A 14,472-nucleotide genomic window follows, 5' to 3' on the forward strand; every position below is an offset into this window, starting at 1 on the left:
GCACGGCTGCACCCCAGGCAATGGGGCAGCAGCGGAGCTGCCGGTCAGGTGCTCCGCATTTCTTGGGAAACCTGGGGATTCTCTCCTTTTTTTTTTTTTTTTTTTTTTTCCTCCTTTCTTCTTCTCCCCCCACCCAGCAATCCTGTAACCCGAGATTCTTTTCATTTTGTTTTTTCCCCTTAAATAAATCCCCACTCTTAAGGTCTCCTCTCCCAACTCTACTTCCCCAGCAGCATTTCCAAGGCGGAGCGGAGCCGAACGCCCGGAGCAGCTTACCTTGGGCTCCCCGACACCGGGCTCCTCCTCGTAATAGCCGTGACCGGACTCGTAGGCGGCGGCGACGGGTGGCTGCCGGGGTCCCAGGAGCACGGCTCCAGCAGCGAGGCAGCAGCCCAGGGAGAGCATCTCCAGCAAGTGCATTGTGCGGAGATGGCAGGGCGGAGCGGGGCCGCGGGGCAGCCGCAGGAATGCGGGCACAATTCCGAGGTTCCTTCTTTTCCTTTTCTCTCCCCCCTCTTCTTTCGCTGTCCTCACCCCCCTCCCTCCCCTCGCAATATCCAAGGCAGTAAAATCCGCGGGATGGAGAAGATGCGGCGGCGGCAGCAGCTCCCAGACGCCTGCAGGGGAGCTCCCAGCTTTCCCAGCCTCTTTGCAAATTCTCACCGAAGTTATCCGGACTTTGCCAGGTAAAAAACCCACCAGGAAACCGGACATCCGAGGCTGCGCTCGCTTGGGAGCGGTGGAAAGCGCAGACAGGAGGAGGAGGAGGGAAGCGGGACACAGCGGCCGCTCGCAGCCGGCGCCCTCCCGCGGGGCCCGCCCGGCCCGGCGGCTGCGCGGCGCGGAGCGGAGCGCTCGGCCGGGGGCTGCGCGGCGCCTGGGGCTGCGCGGCGGCGGGCGCGGGGGCCGCGCATGGCGAAAGCGCCCTCTGCCTGCGGCTCCGAGCGGCGGGAGGGGCCACCCTTCCTCCTCCTCCTCCTCCTCTCGCTCCTGCTGCTGCCGCCTGCCGCCGGCTGTTCAGAGCGAGACGCCGGCGGTCAAGCGGAGCCCGGCTCGTCCAGGCCCAAGCGAAAAAGCGGGGCCGGGACCTCGAGGGGAAAATCAAAGATCTCAGAGGGCTGCAGTCAATCAGCTAGGAAATCGGCTGTGAAACGGCCGGATGAAGTTGGTTAAAATGCTATCTGAAGTCCCTTTGGAATCATGCAAGATTTCTTTAACCCTAATAAGCTCCTTGTTGAGCAGAGGTGGCCCCTGAGATAGCAGAGCAGTGGAATATTTTGTCAGATTAAGACATAGTACCCCAAAAAGCACCCTCCTTCTGACCACTGACAGCTTGGAGTTGGCCACGAGCAGAAGCTCCATCCCGTTCAGAGCCCAAAATAAACAGCACAGATGCTGTGCTCCACTGAGACTGCGATTGAAAGTAACGCTTACGAGAAAAAAAAAAAAAAAAAAAAAAAAGTTAAACCACAACAAATTGCACATTGCTAATGAAGTAACACAGAGCAGCCCGCACAAGGCTCAGCTATGCAAACGGAAGCATTCCTTGTACTAGCAGTGATGTGACAGCGTTAGTGAAACACATAAGCGTTTGAAAAGCTTTTGAAATCGTTCTGCATCGCCTTTAAACATTGTTTAGTACCATGGCTGTATGGGAACGCGCTGTGTGGGCAGAGCCCTGGCTGTTCGGGCTGGCTGCTGGCAGCCTGCTCACATTACACTGCTCCTGCTCCTCCGAGTCCCGTTCTGTGATCGCTCAGGAGCAGCGCCCCAGGGGTTACACAACCAGAGGTCCCTAGCAGGCATGTAGGCGCCTTCTGTGCTGTCTGTGCTACTCCTTATCACTTTCAAGATGGCACTTCATCTTCCTGCTACGCATAGCGATTATTCCGACACGAGGAAGAAGTGACCATTTCATTTGCAATGGGAATGCTTAAAGCTGCTTTCATGGTTACTCCAAAGTTATTGAAGCACTGACAATTTTTTAAACACCTTCACAACATAGCAAAGCAATGAAAAGAAGACCGGGTTAGAAATTAAGCAGAACAGCTATGATGGTATAAAATAGCATAAATACATTATGAAGCCTATTGTTCCTCAATGGACCCTTGCAGTGCTGCAGATCAAAGCACAGGATTAAAGCCAAAGAGCATGCTGCTGGATGCTAAGCCCCTTTACACAGAAATGCAGCATTGCTGGCTTGAGTTCAAGCATTACAGATTGGTGTAGAAAATGACAGAATCATGCAGTTTTATTTCAGAGACAGTCTGTCATTCAAGGAGCATCTCTTTGACAATAAATCCCAAAACAAAGCTGTTCATGCTGTACTTTCACAGCATCAGTTGGCTTCACTGTCTACTTTCCACCTTACTAACACTCTCTCCCTTTTTCTCTTGATTCATGGAAATCCTAAATAGCATTAAATAGTTCTACATGAGAGAGCATTTCCACCAGTTACACTGTAAATCAACTTTAAAGTGTCATGACCAGACACTTGTAATCAGGCATCACAGTGCCTCAAGTCACAGCCTAAGCATAAGGGTTTTAAAATAAGAAATAAGAAACATCATAGATTTCAACCATCTTCTGTTTACAAATGACTATTCCACTGCTTTTAAAGATTTCCATCAATTCAGACTGTATTTCTTTCAGTCCCATTAAAGATGGGAAAATTTAAAGGTTTTCTGGTTTAGAAATCTTTTCCCCTCCCCTTCCCCCCCATCATCACCTTGTGATTAATATTTTTCCTCTTGTCTTCAAATTAAGCAGAAGCTACCATATTATGGAGATTTAATAAATTTCACTTATATGAATATATCCATTCAAGGCTTACAGGACAATTTGTAGATATCAAGTTCTAAGCAGCACTTCATACTCCTGGCAGTGAATTGACCCTATAAACATCAATGACTAAAGAGATGTCCCTAATGGTGTAGAAGTACAATTCCAGGCTTTGAATGGTTATGTTTTAACAGCAATAATAGCTACTATTGGAAAAGAAAGGAAGTTTTTGATGTCAGATGTAAAATTTCTTCAGATGAATTCTCCTGTCTTGTTTTAAAGTTGCATTAAAGCATGCACGTACTTCACTCTGAAGATGAAGCTAACATAAAGTCCATCTGTGAAGCATGTTCCTCTAGAGTGCCGAGACATACACGATATATTCAGTGGATATATGCCAATAGCTGCTTTCTTTCTATCTCCACTTCATAGCAATGTAAGAGGTGAGAGAAGAACCACTAGAAGAAACATGAGCTGAGCACCGGGAACAGGAAAGCGTCAACAGCAGCAATAAAAATCAGTAGCATGCTGTTGTAATTTGGTTTATTTGTGTACTGTGGAGTCTTCTTATTTAAGATGTCTCAGGACTGAAAAATAATCTGTTAAACGTTTTCCTTTCAGGATGTCATTTAAATATTTGTGTTTGATTCAAATCAATCTCTCTTGCACTCTCCTCTTAAACAGACAGAGTCCAAGAGTTAAAATGGCAGACATCTTGGTTTGCTTTTGTTTCAGTGCACATATCTTTATGGTGAGTGTCAGTGGAATATATTTTTAATATAAATATAAAATATAGTTTTTTCCCAAAATGCAGCATTTCAAAAGACTCAGGAATTGCAATTCTATAGCCATTCCAAGGAATTAAGTACTGTTGTACACTTAGTCCTAATCTCCCTTATAGCACTGACTCTCCCTTTCGTCCTCCAATACTTAAAAGCATGGAAGGAAAAATTGTTTATTGATCAATATCTCAAATATCAAAGTCCAATGTAAAAATACTGCTAAAAGCCTGATATATATATATAGAAGAAAGAATTTCAGGTTCAGTATCAAACTACCAGAACAGCTGATCACTAATGAACTTTTTGCCAATTGAACCTTTAAATCCTGTGTTTTTTTCTTATCAGTTTTGTATAACCAGCCTATAGAAGAGAACACTTGGCTACTGAGAAAGGCAATGCAGTGGATTCCATTCTGTAGTGCACTTCTCTCCTCAAATCTTCTTCTTTGTATAAAACATATATAGGATTGACCAGAAATGTTTAGAAGTTCTACAGTTTCAACAATCATCTTCAAAATAGCTTTCCTCATTCCTAACCAGCAGATGGAAAGACAACTTGGTTTTGTGCAAGCATTCTTATATGAACCTAGAAAAAAATTTAAAAGAGAAGGGGCCTGAAGATCACAAAAAAAAAAAAAAACCTGAGATCTTTTCCTTGACTTTGATCAAGCATTCTTACCATATACCATAAACCATAGGAAACTGTTCTTTACAAAACTTCCAGCTAGGAACTCTTCAATGTAGCTTTATCCTAAAAATACTGACAAGATGAATAGCTTTAAAATCAATGAGAGATGTCACATCTGCAAAGCCATTTTCTGTGGCAGTTGGCCAAGTGTTTTTGGGTTTCTGGATTTTATTATTTCCAGAACTTTTTTTTATTATTTGGAAATTTCTCTCTTCCTTTTTATATATGTGTTCATCTCTCTTGAAAAATTAACTGACGAAACAGGAATCCTTCATCTTCAACCCTTTGACACTGGTTGATATCCAGGATTACAGGATTATTGGGATTTCTTTGTCCTCAGGGATTCTCTTTCTGAACATGTAAAATTAATACGATTGGCATTTCACATTAGAATTCCTTTATGCTACTGGATAACTGCAATAGCATAAAACCCTGGCAAATTTTGTCATAGGAAGAGGCTGATATGATGCAAAAAAAAAAAAAAAAAAAAGGGCAGCGCAAGGCAGTATCTTAAGGGAAGTGCTTGAATTCCCTAAACCAAATTATGTATCTTTAAAGTTGGAAAAAAATTGGAATAGAGAGAGCTCTCACACAGATTTTAATGTAAGACAGCTGAATGAAATGTTCCTCTTTACTATATTTTATCTTCTATTGTGTGAGTCCTTATACACATGAAAAGGCATGCAGAGAATATTAGCTTCCTGTAAACTAGTTAATCTCTCCATGTAGTGATGTTGTTCCAAGTTAGAATCTCTGGCTGTAGCAGTAAAATGACCAATTGTAACCTCTTCACTGATAGCTTTGCATAAACTAATTTGTGTATAATTGAAGTAATGCCACTATATAAACAGATTTAGGGTCAACAAAATGTATTAGCACTTAACAGCACGGCTGCTACACATCTACAAATCTAATCAGATCAGGATAAAAAAAATGTGTACTGAGTAAATGAATAAATAAAATAAAATGGTAGAAGTAGAGGAGTAAAATGTTGCAACCCCAATTCAATGTTGGAAGAGTATGAGGGAAGCGGGCAGCAGAAACAGTCTTGCATGCTCTCCCTAAACAACATTTCCAACTGCAACTGCAGGAGACAAAACTAGATAGTGTAGACAGTTTGTCTGAGCTAACAGGGCATGGCATTTCTTATATTTTGAGGGAAACTGAATCAATTCTTCATTGATTGAGGTCCAAACCACAAAGTGAATTTGTTCTTGTCTTTCCATCACATGTTCAGACCACGTCATAACAAAAACACTTATTTTTACACATCAGTATTGCAGCAGTAGTTAGTCCAACAGATAGGGTTGAAAGCAAGTACACAGAAAATCCCACCTATAAAATACTTGTTATCATCTACAATGAATTGAATAAGGAGTGCTATTGTCATTACAGTTGAAACCAGATTTTATCATTCAATCTTAAGAAGAAATACATGCACCATTTTTTTATGAGGAAGTCACAAATAGTTGGAACTGACACCATCTGCAAATTGGTTTCTATGGAGGTTTTCTTCTCTGCTAAAACAATTGCTTAATAAAAAATGTAACACGTTTCTTTCAAAAAGCTGTGCTTTGTGCTGAATAAAGAGTGTTATTGTTACTAGCAAACCTAACGACGTATTCTGGGCACAAAATCAGAAGGATAAAGAGCTGCCATCTGTGAGAATTCAAAATTCAATTGCCAAGCATTTAATTTTCCAAAATCCACTAAAATAAATGAAGAAATAAGTACACCAAACATGCAATGACAAAGAATTGTAGACCAAAGGTGTATTGAGATGTGCACTGCATCAGAGGCCACAAGCAATTCCTTCCTTCACTGTCTAGCCAGGAAATTTCTTTCCTCTGACACAGAGGAAGCTGTGCTAACTTCCCCCCTTATCCTTAATGAATTTATTTAGTGAGGGATATAGAAACCAATTCTTAACATTTTCTTCCTTTCAGCATGACCTACTCGTATCTTTCCCTTAGCCAGTCTCCTATTGACATTGAGTACTTCAGGCTAGATTAGGCAGCTGATGCATGCAACGTGGACCCACCTCACCCTGAGAAAAGAAGCTTTCAGTACAGCATATCCCTCATCCTTCTGCTTGCTTATCTCTTTGTACTTGAATTTAAGCAGCTATTACTGATCTAAAAAGCAGGTAGCATGCTGGGCCTAATCTATTTCAAAAATTCCTATCCCATCACAATCCTACAGTTACACTCCGCAGGGAGACTTCAACTAATCCATCCCAGGGTAAAACACTTGGGTGCAAAGGGTAGAGCAACAGATCACTTTCAGTAGCAGGTTCCAGCTGTGGAAATCAAACTAATCTTCTCTATTTATAATGAATATAAGCCCAGATGTATTCAAAAATAAAACAACCCCAGCTCCTTAGACACTGTGCAGTGATGGCATCTTCCCAGGGCAACCAGGCAACTCAGATAGAGGAGGTAAAAAGAAAAGGTACATTCACTAACAAAGCAAAAAACAAAGATGAACCTACCCCTTTATACAAAATATCTGGACAAGAACACAAACTACTACGTTAACTATTTATTTTAATTTTGCGTGGTCAGAAATAGCTAGTTTTTTCATTATTAGTTTGGAAGCCAGCTTTTCCTACCTAACAATATCACCAGCAGGTTAGTCATAGCTGTATTCTCGTTCATTTGTATAATTTAGCAAGCTGCAAATAGCTACAACACCTAAGCAGGACAGAGAAAAGTCCTATTCACACATCCACACATTTCCTGTTCCCTCCGGACAGTACTGCTGAAGCACTGCATGGACAGGGGATGCAGTGCTGGTGGGTTCTGGGCTGCTTCAGCTGTAGGGTTATGAATGAGGTGAGGCTGTCGGGGAGCGTGGGCCCTTCCTATGTGCTGCTGCTGGCTACTATGGAGGCAGCTGATAGAGAAAAGATCTGGGCTACGTTATAGTTTTAAACGTGTTTTTATGCTGACGAGGGGTTGCACAGTGGGCCATACCACACACCTCTTGCTCTTAGGTTTCTCCTAGTAAATCTCTGATGTCTTGTAATTAAAGTAGGTATTTTCTGGCAGATCTTTAGATACTTATTATTCTAGATGGTAACATAATATAGATGTTGAAATAGATTGAAGGCACACTTGTTCCCACAGATCTGAAAAGAGTGCTGTTCACCTGATAGCGTGATACTCACAGTGTAGCCCACAGTTTTCACACTAAAATCTTCAAAAGCAGACAGTGTGAATTAGGAGCAATTCATAATTGTAATTATATCCTTTTGAATTGTAATAGGCTTCTTTCAAATAATGTACAATTTTTAAAACTGATTTTTCCTTTTCTTGCTTTTATCCAAGTCCTGTCTATCAGAAAAAAGATAAAATTCTCTTGCTCAAATGGGAAAGAGATGTATTCATATAGTTATATTAACAGCAAGTCTGTTCATATTCTTGGAAGGTCTTGAAAAATTTATTTGATCTTTGAAAACACAGAGGAAAAGTGTGCCTTCCCCTAATCCCAGTCAGAACAAGACGTTACGGTGCAACAGCTTAGGGTGGTTTACTGTAGGTGGCAGTTGTTGGGTTGGTTTGTTTTGTCATATTTATCATGTGAAATATTGCTTAGTTTAACTGTGTAGTTGATGCCTCATTAAGTAATAATTCTGAGTGACAACAGGAAAGAAAAGATTTCTCAAGTTTGTTCTATTCTCAGACTAGTTCAGTAAAAGTTATGACGTAGCTCACAGAGTTTTCAAAAGCTTAATCTAAGTATACAGTATTGAAGTTTATAATTACGACTCATTTCAATCAGCTTCACATTTGCACAGCAATGGGAGTAATTATGACACTACTCATTCTTTCAGGTTGGCTTGAACACTTGACCTTATAAGCAAACTCTTTCCTCAACCACTACCTCACAGAAGAGCTAAATGATTTGGTTTTGATGAAACAAATGTCAAGTAGACATTTCACATTAAACTGCTTTCTTTCACTAAAAAATAGTTTAAAAAGTAAAAATTGCAGACTATTTTTTACATATCTGCAAGGATTAAAACAAAAGTTTGGCTTGCTTGAGCTTTTCTTCAGTTCAGCAGTTGTACAATACAAAGAAATACCAAAATTCATGCAAATGACAGGATGCCTTCAGGGCACTATTGCCTTATTCCATATTCCTCTTACACCATGCCAGCATTCACTAACTCATGTGGGTCCAAAGAACATAAAATCCAAAAGGAGAATTACAACTGTTCTCAGCAGTAGTCATGTGCGGGCACATATTCAACATAACTAACCATACCAGGTTATATACCATATATATACAATAACGCACAGGGAGCAGGATTCCACCTCCCTGCTGTCATCTCAGAAATAAGGTTCTAGACTACAGCCAAATATTTGGTGCCCCACTGCGTCTCATGAAGAACCATGGGCCCTTGCTAAAGGGGAACTCTTTCTCCCTTTCTTTGACACTAGTCTTAGGACATGCAATAGAATACATTAGTTAGTGATAACAGGTGTTTGCATGTAATTTAGAATACATATCTAACTTTGAGATATCTGACGTTAAAGAAAAGCCTCACACTGAAAATCTGTATCCTGTCCTTGAGAGCCTCCATGATATAAGGAGATGTCCAAGAAGTACAGGAGGAAAGGTGAGCAAGAACGTAAATCACATGGATTTAATTATGAAATCAATCTCTAAATTGGTAATTCAACTACCAGAAAGCAGCAGAATTAATTTGATCAAATAGGAATGTTTCTCATCTGAGTTCATGCTTTCATTTTAGATTTATTTCTTGTTCCTCCCCCCTCCCTTTTTTTTTTTTAAGCTAAGCCCCTGCCACACAAAGAATGAAAGGTATGATAGATCTCAAACCTTTAGAAAAGTTTGAAAGAAAGTTCTTACTGCAAACAGCACGTCTACTTGTAGATGAAATAAATTCAATTTATCTATGCTGTTTCTTGTGCAATAAATACAAACTACTCTACCGAATTAACAGCAGAACAGAAAGAGAGCCAACTGAGATACAACTTCCATGTGAGAGATTCATTCATTATAGGCTACCTTTTGGTAATTTTGTTACAAAATTATGAACAGACAATAATTTTGCTGAAGACATTTTGTTCTCCTGAATTTAGCTGGTCTGACGCACAATAAAATTCTACTTTCCCTTTACATTTTACCATGTATGCGGTCGCAATCATTACATAATTAAGTAATAAGAAATACATAACCTGCTTTTTACATCCACTACAGAGGTTTATTTATGTTAATGTTTATTAGAAGAAGGAAGAGATTACTGTTACTTATCTTTTTTTTGCTATATGCAAGAGAATTATTCTAGGAGGTCATGGACATTATGGCATTCATTATGAATTCTTCAAAGAAGCAAAAAGCTGTGTGAAGTAACATATCCATAATCACAGAGATATGAGTCCACCTAATCTTTCTGTATGACTGACTAGAAAGCTATTGCAGTGTCACATACTATTAGTGAGGCCCTTAGCTTCTCAATGCACACAGCAGTTCTTGCATGCAAAATGACTCCAGAGAGCTAGGAGACAATAAAAGGGCAGCAGGGCCTGTGGCCTCTGGTCTCCAATTCAGTAAAATGAAGAAAAAGTGATTTCACCAGGAGCTGTCAGCTCTGAAACATCTCAGTTCAATGAGATATCACTAAAGATCAAATGGAAAAGGCTAATCTCGTTTTCTAGACACTTAAATCTCATTTTCCCAGGCAGATTTACCCCTGGCTTGTCCAAATACATCTTAAACAGAATATCTTATTCTAAAGCGTTTTCTGTGGTTTTTCATTGTTGCTGTTGTTGTTTGTTTTTTTGTTGTTGTTTGTTTGTTGTTTTGGGCATTTGGTTTGGTTTTAATACAAGAGGCACAATAGCACTGAATACACCAGCGTTCCAGTTATTGTTTTCAAACATTACAGAGATGTCCACAAAGAATCTATGGAAAGTGAGAAATGGCACTGATACTGCAAATGTATACTTGTATTTAATGACATTATTTGCTTGCGCTTGCATGTCAGAATTTTTAAGCTTGTTATTCTTACATAGTTATCCTGTAACACCAGCAAACAACACAAGCCTTTATTATATCTGTTAAGGCCTACAAGTTTTCAGCTTATGTTTAACACTGGCATAAATAGTTTTACTGCTTTTTGGAAAATATTTTGGACATGAAAGACATCATGCTGTTTAGTCATACATATGCAACCAGAATACATAGTACCAAATAAATGAAACATGTACTCCTATGTTTCAGTAACTGACAGTTATTGAAATGTTCAAGATGGGTTACTTAAAGGGCAGGAGAGAAAAAAAGGAAAGAAAATATCTTGCACAGTATAAGTTCATAACATAACTGATAAATGTGAACTTAAACATATATTTCCCCCTTAACGTCTGATACTTAGCTAGAAAAGTGCTTTTTTTCCCCCCGCTTGAAAAATTTTCAAGTATTATTGCTATTAAAATTTAATTTACCTAATAATTAGTAATAACAAATATCAGCTTTCTATTACACTCACTGAGATAATATCATTCCTAGCATTTTCTTTTTAGGCAGAAAACTACATAAAGAAACCTATGGATTTTCAAATGCCTTGGACTTGGCAGAGCAAAACTGACAGCACCAAAAATCAATTTTTAGCAAATACAACCCCTGATTTTCCATCAAGTTCAGTCCTGCATTGAAATGAAGGAAAGCGTTCTTTTTCCATCTTCATGTGCTCAGAAGCAACTCTGCTTTTTTCATTCTATAGGAATGAAAATGTGATTTAAGGACAAGACTAGGCCTACCATAAGTTTATTCTATCATTTCAACAGTACTTTCTTTCTTGGTTTAAAAAAAAAATTCTTTTTTCTATTCAAAATAAATAGTAAGAAAAGAATCTAGGCAGGTAATGCCATTCTGACAAACAGCTCGCTTAAAAAATATTACTTTTTTCACTGTGATAATGAACAGATGCATGCATTCATAGAAAGCGAGGACAGCATTAAACTTGTTGATTTCCTCCAGCAAAACAGGACCCTCATCATCAGCCCTGACCCTATTGTGACTGAGGGAGCAGGGAAAGCAATGTCATACACAGCTCTGGGCCTCTGGAAATATTTATACTTTGTCACTGAAGAGAAAAGCAATGAAACTCCTCCTCCCCCAAATAAATGTGTAGCTTAGTGCTCTGTTTTATCTTGCAACACTAAAGAAGAGGGACTAGTGATAAACAGGTATATAATATGTGAAAGTGCTTCTAAAGCCATGAGTTTTGTTCCAGACACCCAGAACTTACTACGTTATGAATTTTTTTTTTTCTTTTCGAAGAGGAATTATTACATTTCTTTAAACTTCATATCATCACAGATGTATAAAGGTGATTCAGCAACATTTCCAAAGCCATTAACTTCATCATAAGCAAGAAAATTGCAGCAGCCTCTGCAAAAGCTTAAGCATTACAGTTACAGACGATACAGATGACTACCAGGAACCTGCAGCAAGCTACCTCAGAACTGGAACTTAAATCAACACCACATATTACCAAGTTTCTTTTCTGTGGTATCACATAAAGTGCAATTTTTATCTGAAATGCAAGCTTTTATGTAATCTAGTCCTGTTTTCCAACCTCACGCAAAAATCACCTCTTACTTCTATCAGAAGGTAAGCATTCTTACATGACAAAGACACTAAGAGAGAAAGATGAGATTTATTTTCAGGCATAATGGACAGTCCACAAATGTAAGGTTTATGAGTTTTTAAGACATTGTTCAATGTTACAACAAAGTGCACTATATCATTTAAATGAAATATATTTGATCAGAAAAAAATATCAAGTGCATGATACGGTCAAGAAGATGTAATCCCACAACTGAGAAATATTTTATGTCAGTTCTTAAACTCTCTGAAATGAATTTGTGTTTGCTACACATATGTAACAGACACTAGTAGGATTGTTTTTCATTTAAAGGTAATATAAAATATATTGTTATTCAACAGAATAATAATGAATTATGTAAGCTGTTCGTGAAGAATTCAGTAAGGATCTCAGAGAATTTAAGCACTTTTTTAAAAACACAAAAGCACATTTGATGCAATATATTTGTCCTTGAGAAACTAGCTGAGCAAATCAACACAAAACTGTCTCCATAGCTAATAGCGCCTTTGGAATTTAAATGAGAAATACTTAGGCATCCTTGTATCACTCATACCACTCAACAGTCACTCAGATCTTATCCCTACCTTTACTAGCCTAACTTAATTATTACCAGCATACACAATATCTTGCAGTACTCCCTGTCCACCACTTATCCCCATTCCCCAAATAAAACAATGCCACAACTGTTTGAACCAAAAATGACTGAGAAGGAAAAAACACTTAACTCTTTTTAAGAAAGCTGTGACCTCAAAGTAACATTTCATTTTCAGAAAAGCTTTTTCCAGAGGTAAATTCTGACATGAGTACACCAAGCGTTTTTACTATTTTACATTTTCCAGTTGGGCACCTCCAAATATCTCTGAAAGAAATACAATTTGTACACAGCAAAAAAAAAATAGAACTAATTAGAGGGAGAAATTCTGTCCAGCCTGCTGTCTTTACTCTTACAGTGATCAATGGCCCCTAAGTTCCTTTGGAAAGATGAAGACAAACATGTATCTATAATTCTCTGTAATACTTCTCTAGACAGAAGCAAGATCCAGCTCAAAGACACTTTGAACAGAACTGAAGAATTGTATATTACTTTAAAAAAAAAAGTTTCTTTTTTTTTGTTCCAGGAATTTTAACCGCCTCTCTTCGAGATCATGTAAATTTTCTTTTATCTGTAACACTGTGCAGCAGCTTAATGAGATGTAAACTATCTTCTGTTGTTTGTTCTGGACACCAGTAGTTTCATTTCATGCCTCTCATTCATATGGTGGAAGGGGCATCAAAATCAAGCCTCATTCACTTTCTCCTTTATAAACTGAATTTATAAAACTCTTCTATATACCCAGCTGGCTTAGAGTTCTGAGAGTCCCCAGACAGGAACCCTGTAGATCTCCAAAATTTAGAGACGAATCACTATACTTCAAATGCAGTGAAAGGTACTCATCACTTCATGCATATTATACAAACACAGGTGCAAAACCAACAAAAAGACCCATGTTAAGGCCAAAGAACATCAACCACAAAGTGGAATTAATATTCATAAGCACTTGAAAAATCTCCATTAAAACATATCTAAGAAAATTAAACTTCAAATTAAGCAAATTTGACTTGCATAGTATTTTGTCTAAATCACAGATGATTGTCTGTACATTACATGCTGCCTCTCTTCATATGTCCTGCATTAATCTTGAACAACTCCAAATGTTCTGTATAACACAACAGGGGACTGAACAGCTTCTCTGCAATCTCTTTCACTGCAGGATTCTTTGGAGGAAATGGTACCTTTCATGTTCCTGTTCCCAGAGAAAAGTTTCTCTTTAGTGAACACTAAACAATGTCTCTTTTTCAAGGGTCACTGGTGAAGAGAGAGCCCACGACTGTGAAAGACATTATACTCAACTATTGGTGGCACAGAGTAGGAACTAATTTTACATGAGAGCACAGACTCCCTGTGATAATTATTCAGCAATTCTTCTAGTCTCTGTCATTCTCTGTGAAAACTAATGTGCAGCAACCAAAACCTTTGCAGAACTCAAGATCACATTCAACTACCTACAGTTGGACAAGGAAATTTTACCTAGATATGGAGTCAAAACTTGATAGCTTGCAGAGATTTGAGAAAAATTCAAGTGATTCTTTGGTGGTTTTTTTTGTTTTGTTTTGTTTTTCACCCCTCCCCCCCCCCCCCACTGTGGACATTTGGAAGTAGAATAAAGATGAAAAATTACAGACCTTCAATTGAAGTGTGTGATCTTGAAATGCTTTGTAGAAAACGATAAAAAGTAATAAATTCTCTTTAAAACTATAACTTTAAAAAGAAATTATACATGCTGATACTGTCTATGTTTCAAGGAGAAGCAACAAATACTGAATTTAATTGATTTAGCATACATGAGAATGTTCATTTAGTCTTCTATTATTATTTTTAGGGTTGAATCTTGTTTCAGGAAGGTACATTTCCATATGCTGTTGACACCACTAGAATTTTAAACAGTGATTCCTGTTCACTGAAGTACTTTGCTGAAGAAGGTGATAAAACACTTATTGTTTATTACAACACACAAGAATTAATTTACTGTGAGAACACAGAAA

General features: G+C 38.6%; 1 protein-coding gene across 1 annotated transcript in view; it reads right to left on the reverse strand.

Moving 5' to 3' along the window:
- The window catches only part of VEGFC (vascular endothelial growth factor C), a 65,231-nt gene extending 64,294 nt beyond the window's left edge, over positions 1–937 (reverse strand). The window contains exon 1 of the mRNA XM_085222488.1: positions 277–937. Within this exon, the coding sequence (XP_085078614.1) occupies positions 277–714 (438 nt within the window). The 5' untranslated portion in view covers positions 715–937. The remainder of the gene's footprint in view (positions 1–276) is intronic.
- Between the last annotated feature and the right edge of the window lie 13,535 nt (positions 938–14,472).

The sequence above is a fragment of the Meleagris gallopavo genome, chromosome 4 (assembly GCF_905368555.1).
Source record: "Meleagris gallopavo chromosome 4, MGAL_WU_HG_1.1, whole genome shotgun sequence".
NCBI lineage: Eukaryota > Metazoa > Chordata > Aves > Galliformes > Phasianidae > Meleagris > Meleagris gallopavo.